This window comes from Lissotriton vulgaris, chromosome 11 (genome assembly GCF_964263255.1).
Source record: "Lissotriton vulgaris chromosome 11, aLisVul1.2, whole genome shotgun sequence".
Classification (NCBI taxonomy): domain Eukaryota; kingdom Metazoa; phylum Chordata; class Amphibia; order Caudata; family Salamandridae; genus Lissotriton; species Lissotriton vulgaris.
In genome coordinates this window covers 14,741,354-14,749,006 of record NC_141699.1, presented here as the reverse complement: position 1 = coordinate 14,749,006, position 7,653 = coordinate 14,741,354, and the positions used below count along the sequence as shown (strand labels likewise).

The following is a 7,653-nucleotide window of genomic DNA, read 5'->3' as shown; positions in this document are numbered from 1 at the left end:
TAAACCACGAATATGCCTTTAATAAACGTGCTTTTACAATGCAATATGCATTGTTAAGGCATGTATGGCAAAAACATATGCATGGTTAAGACTGTTCAGGTAAGTTTAAGTAACCCAATCCCTGCCCCCCCCCCCTGCTCTGAGCCCTAAAACGACGCCAAGCGCCTTCCCTGAGACCTAAAACCAAGCCCTTCCCCAAGCACTAAAAGTTTCCCTGCCCCCAAGCCCTAAAAAGTAGCCCAATTCCCTGAGACCTAAAAATGTCCCTGTCCTCTCCACCCCGAAACCCCCATCTGTCATCAGCACGTCCCTGCCCATGGATAGTAATGTCAAGTGCGCCTCCGGCGCGCGGCACCCAATCGCCTCTCAGGCTCATCCTCAGGGAGGGCACGTGAACCCGCACTGGGCCTGCTGCTGCGGCGCAGGACTCCAACCTGTGAGGCTGACAGGCTGCTGACACTCGAGGTCCCCTCACTAGTGTCGTCCCCACCACCATTGGCTGGGCCAGTTGGATGTAGTGCCAGTACAGCACTGGTCACCTGCTCCAGTACACGCGCCACATCCTCGCTGCATTGAACCATCTGCTGCTGCATTGCCAGGGACCGACTTGACAGCTGGTAGGTGGCATTACCTATCACGTAGTTGGAATGCGTGTAGGCAGATAGGCGCGTGAGTAGCTGGCGGTGGCGGCTGCGGCGGGCGATGTTGCGCTGCGAGGTGATGGCCGCAGTGTTAGCCTCCATGGCAGTTGTCATCCGCTCAATTCTATCCGACACATTTGCTACATTTCTGCCTATGTTGTGCAGCTGGAGTTGGATTGCACATTGGCGTCGTGCCTGCAATTGATGGATGCGCAGTATGCGGCGCTCAATACTGAGCCGTGGCACATGCACAGCCATCCCCCTCCTGCCGGTGCGTGCTGTGCTCTGCTGCCGCTCCCTGCCATGCCTGCTGTGCTGGCTGGCCACAGTGGGTGTGCGCAGTGGCGCCGGTGTAGCAGCACCTGATGTTGAGGGTGCCGCTGGTGGTGGTCTTGCAGCTGGCAGTGGAGCAGCGCCTGATGGAGCTGGCGCTGATGGTGGTGGTCTTGCAGCTGGCAGTGGAGCAGCGCCTGATGGAGCTGGCGCTGATGGTGGTGGTCTTGCAGCTGGCAGTGGAGCAGCGCCTGATGGAGCTGGCACTGATGGTGGTGGTCTTGCAGCTGGCAGAGGAGCAGCGCCTGATGAAGCTGGCGCTGATGGTGGTGGTCTTGCAGCTGGCAAAGGAGCAGCGCCTGATGGAGCTGGCACTGATGGTGGTGCTCTTGCAGCTGGCAAAAGAGCAGCGCCTAATGGAGCTGGTTGTGTGGATGTTAGCACCTCCTCTGCATCCTCTGCTGCCTCATCTATCAGCAGGCTGTCGCTGCTGTTGTTGTCTGCGCCACCTGTGATGGAAAGTGGACGTAGATTAATTGCATGTATCTTTCACATGTGCAGTTGCTACATGCATGCTGGCTGACATTCCCTGACTGGCTGTGGCATTGCGTACTTTGGGACATGTCTGGCTACATTGTAATTTTTTTACATTGTGGGCAGACTACATGTCCCACAATGCATTTAGGCATATCCTAAAGTGCATGGGTTGCATGACTGGGGTTGATTGTGGGAGGCTATAGGGTCATGGCCATTGTTAGGGGACAGGCTCGCTGTCGCATGCCACTTACCTTGGCTGTCTTGTGTGGGTCGGGATGAGTCCAGAGCGATGACCCCTACACATGCCTCATGCTGCAGTGTGTCCTTCACACGACCTCCATGGGGGTGATGGGAGGGACTGTTGGATCTCCACCTCCAGTTGCATGGCTCTCGCCCAGCCTCTCTGCCACCCTCTCCTTGGAACGACCTCGGAGGTCGTACCTCCTCTTTTTTAGGTCATCTATGGACCTCTGTGTCACCCCGCCAGCGTTGACTCTGGCGCGGATCCCCAGCTACAGTCGCTGTTTCTCAGCCTCTGGCACCCTCCTGGAGTCCTTGCCGAATAGTCCTGCTCGGAAAATTTCAGCTTGCGCTTGCGCCCGGTGTCACTGGGCCCTGCTGCTGCATCCTCTGCCATTGCTGCAGTCTCAAATGTCAAAGATTTCAAAGTCTGGAGGTGTTCAGAGAGGAGCTCTGTGTGATGCAGCTTCGATCTCTGCCTCAGTGTTCTGAATGGTTGTGATGTCATCACTGTGCTCGAAATGCGACTTCCCATTTTTGCGATCTCGCTATTTGCGAGATCACATTTTGCGATCTCGCAAATTGCGAGATCGCTATTCCTACACGGAATTGGACGGACTTAGCGATTTTTCTGCGATTTTGGAAAATCGCTATCGCCTTTTGCAGCCGCTTGCGATTCGCTTTATTTTCTCGCTGATTTTGATGAATGCCGTTCTGCGAATTCTAAATTGCGATTTGGTATTAATTGCAATTTAAAATTCGCAGATTTCGGTTTTCATGAATCAGGCTGTATGTTTCTAAATTTGTGTGGGATTTTTCATTTTTGTGTTTTCACTATGTTATTGTTTGTATGCTGCGTAAATACTTAACACAGTACCTTTAAGTTAAGCCTGATTTCTCTTGTGCCAGCTACCAGAGGGTTATGCACAGGTTCATTTAGTGGCTCTTTGTGTTTTACGCTGACAAGGATTTTGGCTGTTTCTTGGCGAAGGCTCACACCTCCCTCAACCACCGACCCCATTTTCTCATACTAAGCATATTGCTTAACCTAAATCTAATCCACGCCCACTAGACCTGTGTGTGTCTCACTTCACTCCTAAACCTAAGCTTGATTCTATAAATAACCTTAGTAAAGTGCTCTGAATCTGGACCTAATTCTAGCCCTAAAGATAACACTAGAAAAGTGCTCTGACATTAAGACTTATACTAACCTTAATCTGGAACCTCACCTAGCCTGTCCCTAAAAATTATGATTGAAAAGTGCCCTGAACAAAAAATTAAAGTTAATCTTGAACATAGTTCTGATCATCAATCTAATACTAGCCATACAATAAATCCTATCCCCGAGCCCTGGAGCTAAATGTAATGCAAACCTTAAAACTAATCATAACTCATACACTCCCTAAGCCTAACTAAATCCTGTGCCTGAACCTATGTCTTATGTTGAATTTACATTTAATCCAATCCCTCAGCCCTGAGTCTAAGGCTTGTTCATACCCTAAATCCTCAACCTAAGCTTAATTCTAACCCGAAAACAAAGAATAACTCTTAAACCTAACTATATACTCTGCCCAAACCCACGCCTAATGCTAAACCTACATCCAATCCTAGCTCTGGGTTAGCCCTGAACCTGCACCTAACGCTAACCCTAGAAAAGTGCCATGAACCTAGAATGAATGCTAACCCTCAATCTTGAATCTACACTTATACTGACTCTACAATTAACCGTAGAAATAAGTGTAGAAAAGTCCCCAGAACCTGAAAATAACGACATTTCTAAGCCCTTAACAGATTAGAGAATCTAACTTTACACTTGGCGGTACTTGTGTTTTAGGATCTGCTGTGCCCCATGCATGGGGTGCACTGGTTAATGTGCAGAGCCCCTCCCACAAATGTGAAATGAAACATTATCCTGAAAGAATGAATTATTCTGATGGTATAAAGGATTGTGGAGATGGAAGATCATTTGTATCTGCCTCCCTTGAGTCCCACAAATTTGCATGTAATCCATCAGTCTGCCCTTGTTCCTCTTGTATACTTAGATGAATGATCCCAAGAGGGTAGACTCATCAAGAGCACAAACAGGCAGGCACTACATTCAGCTGATGATGCTAAAATGTTTTACCACACTGCCAGGGCAAGGGGAACTCAAAGGAAAGAACTTGGCCATTTACAATCTGCATTTCCTGCCAGGGCTGTAAGAAAGCTCAGTGGGGTTATGCCAGTGAGAACAAACAGCTTGTAAGAGAATTCAATGAGAGGATTAGTTGCTGCAGGGGTGTGTGCACAGCCTGCAGATCTGAAGCCTGAATGCCTCAGACTTTCATTCTTACGAGGTAGATAATGTGTTACACTGAGTTGGCCAATTATAAAGCATTTTATTTAAAAGGACCATGAACCAGTTTAACGTGTTTTGTTTGCCACGGAAATGATCGAATTGGTGCATTCAGCAGAAATCTGTGAAACTAACAGATCAGAGGTTTCATATGTGATGTGGGTGATATTAGCACCTTTCATTTACAGCGCAGCGAAGCCTGCAGCGCACTCCCTCATCACGCAAATAGTGAAACTAAACTAGCTCCCTTTGTTGCAGCAGGAAGGTCCAGGCTTCAGATGCTGCAAAGGCATGTACGGGCAGTGCAGGCTGGGTATGGATGGGTGGTCATCGGGATCCAGTCTATAGGCGGAAAGGGGTGCAGTGGTCAGTGACCCACAGCCAGTGAAGGAAGTCCCTCGCTCTGGCCAGGCATGGTTCGGTGCTCTGGGAGCCGCCCTAGAGCGGTCCCCAGAGACCATATTATACATTGTACCCCGGGACATGATGGTCGTGTGCACCCACTTTGAGGGGATGGAAGGCACAATGGCATTACAGAAGGGGCCACAGGTGCTTGGGCAAACCCCTTTGGTAACATGCAAATGAGGAAATCACCTTGCCTCTGTGAACACACCATAATATAGATTCAAGTGCAGAGGCAACCATGCCCCTAGGAGGCAAACCGAAAGTGTGCCACTATAAAGTGGCGCACTTTTTAGTGCTTCTGCTAAAAGCAGCCGTCTGGAAAGGAGAAACAGAGTCCCATGGACCACCCAGACATCCACCTGCTGTTAAGTGCTGCCACTCACTGTGCCTACCTGCAAGGGGATCTCATTCCCCTCTTCAAAATGGAGGCACCATGCTATGTGCAGTTTAGAAGCAGCCGCTTTTTATTTCAATTAAATGCGCTGCTCCGAGAGCAGCACAAGTTTGCAGCTCCCCTGGGGACAGCACATTCTGGCATACTGTCCCTGTTTGCACCAAGGGCTCCTTTTGAAAGGCGCGCCATGGTGCACATAGAGAAAGTGAGCCATTTGCATAATACGGCCCCAGGTCTGCAGATGTGGAGAGCAGTAACACAGCGTCCCTGTCTGAAAGATATCAGTGCCTCGAACTTCGCTTGAGCCCCCAGCTTCAAGGCACTGACCACTTGTGTGTCCTGTAAGGTGACTGGAACATAGGCCTGTCCCTGGGGACAAGGATCCTATGGGCCCAGAGCTCACCACAGGCTGCACATCCTCTTGGCTGGAGTCCACTCTTAATCTCAGGAAGGTCATTGGATGAAGGGGGCACTCAGGCCTAGCACTCTGTATCATTAGCATGTCCATGCTGCAAACATACAAAAAAGACTCTCCTGATATGAGCTGACCCCAGACCAGGGCCTACATTAGGGATGCTACCCACACAGGCTGCTACCCAGGTGGGCAGTATGGCTCATTCCTCCAGGGCTGATGAGCAGAGCTAGGGTGGAGCCTTTTAGATGGTGTCAGTATTCAAGAGGTTCACTTTATAATCACAGTCACCTCCATTGTGCAATTTTGTGAGTGCAGCGTTTTCTGCATAGCTATGGATTTGATGCATTTGCCAAATAATTCATTATCTGTTGCTTAATTAACACTTTTTAACAAAACAATTTTGTTTCTATCTGAAACAGATCAAAAGTTTCAAAAAAATGGTGACACTTGTTCGTGCACAGGTTGACTGATCACCTTTTAGTTGCTATGTTGATGTCAAACTAGTACTAATGAGGTGAAATGTTCTCCTAGACAGTGTCAACATGTGTAAAATGAAAAATATTGAAGTAATGCTGTCACTAACTGTGCCATGTTGCACAGCATAATTTGCTTTTTCTTGCTGAATAATTTAGTCAACCTAGACAGATAATTTGGCCCTCCCCTGATGCCTAATTCCAGTGGCCCTGACTCATTATCAGGTCCTTCAACCTGGTTGTGAGCGAGCAGTTGGAAGTTCCGGTCTCCCAGCTGGCTTTTTGTCCAGTGAGTTTTCTAAGAGTGGTCATCTCTGTTTCTTTTCAGAGGGAATGCCCGGTCGGCTCTCCACAGGGTCATTTGGCTAGGTTGATTTGCCTCCATCACCAGATGTTTAGGACCAAACCACACCACTAAACCTTGCCTACAACAACCTCTGTATACTAGACAATGATCCCTCCTTCCTTCTCCAGGGCTTGTCAGCAGCCTCTGACACAATAAATCATGCCACTCCTAAAAAACCCTCAAAGACAGACAGGGCCTGATTGTCATACTTCTCGTGGGTTCCTGTCTCACCCTGAAGTCTGATGTCAGGCCTTTCAAACTGGCAAACTCTCTATCCAAGCCCTCAAAGAGTGAAGGCTTACCTAAAATTCCTATTCTCTGTTCCGCTCTTTTCAAACTTTAAATGGACTCTCTTGCCTCCAGGCTAAAAAAAACTCACAACACTTTTATGGCTGAAAATACCCAGCTCCATTTGAAACTTTTCCACTAAAATCATTAAATATGTAGCCCAAAGTTTGGGTGATATCCAGTTTTGTATAATGCCACATGGTTATGAACTCATCCATCAAGGTATTGCACCTTATTTAAAATTTCAAGCATGGTCCAAGGTACTCAGTGTGCTGAATTCACCCCTCCCCCCTCCTTCCCTGTGGGATGCACCAATCCCTTGGCATCTTCCTGGATGAGAATCTCAATGTGCAATTGCCCATCAACGCATTGGCCAAAGAGGCAGAGCATCAACTTGGCTCCTGATAGTATTAATCCCTTCATCGGGGACATGACTTCAAGCCATTGATTCGATCCATCGTGCTATTGAGGCTGGATGATGGGACCTCTGTACTCCTAGAAACTCCTAAATTACTTGCAGCCCACCCCCCTGCATTTGAGAATTCCAATAGAAGCCCATGTTGACACCAGAACACGGGCTTCTATTGGAATTCTCCAGGGCATATTATCAAGCCCATTATTGCCGCTTTAGCAGCAGTTTTCTGCCGCTAAAGCGCCGGTAATTTTAACGCCGTTTCCTGATAATATGCCCCAAAAGTTTTTTATTGAAGAAATGAAAGAGGGGTGAGATACCTGGTCCTCCTGGGGCAAGACGGTTGGCCAAGAATGTAAGTTTGTATTAAAGGGGTGGTCTGTCTAAGGCAGGGTCACTGGAATTAGGCAGCAATAGGGCCAAATCATGCAGCAGGGTTGATTAATTTATGCAGCTAGAAAAGGCAAATTATGTGGCATAGTGCGGCACATTTTGCTATAGTATTACTTCATTATTTTGTCATTTTTAAACTGTATTGGAATTAGTTGCACCTCAGTAGTACCAGTTTAACACCCAAATATTGCATTAAGCGACTGAAAGGTGAAAAGCCCAGCTTTGCAAAGGGCCTACCACTGCGTGGCAACACGTGCACTGCATTTTTAATAACTTTTCAACCGTTTGTGCTAGAACACTTTTTGGGGTTGTTGTTAAAACCTGTAGGTTATGCAGCAGATGATGGATTAAGTGGTAAATGCGTCAAAGCTATACTTCTGCAAATCCAGGGTTTTAAGTGGGCCGGGTCCTGCCGGTGCTGAGACGGAACTCTATCGGTCTCTCCATTTTTGCCCTCACCCTCAGGATGAAAAAATCAGTCTAAACTCTGCCGCAGTGCCG

At 48.0% G+C, this 7,653-nt stretch overlaps 1 protein-coding gene across 1 annotated transcript; it reads right to left on the bottom strand.

Moving 5' to 3' along the window:
* Positions 1-329: 329 nt before the first annotated feature.
* LOC147678897 (uncharacterized) lies at positions 330-5,014 on the bottom strand. The gene is made up of 2 exons (XM_086944687.1): positions 4,972-5,014; positions 330-1,414 (listed from the first exon to the last, which is right to left on the bottom strand). The coding sequence occupies exons 1-2, from the start codon at positions 5,012-5,014 to the stop codon at positions 330-332; spliced, it is 1,128 nt and encodes a 375-aa protein (XP_086800813.1).
* Between the last annotated feature and the right edge of the window lie 2,639 nt (positions 5,015-7,653).

What these genes read in the sequence shown, in the direction of transcription:
- LOC147678897 (XM_086944687.1), bottom strand. Translation starts at nt 5,014, where the DNA reads ATGGCGCGCCTTTCAAAAGGAGCCCTTGGTGCAAACAGGGACA. An exon ending in CCTTGGTGCAAACAGGGACA is followed by an intron (nt 1,415 to 4,971) that starts GTATGCCAGAAT and finishes CAGGTGGCGCAG; the next exon opens with ACAACAACAGCAGCGACAGC.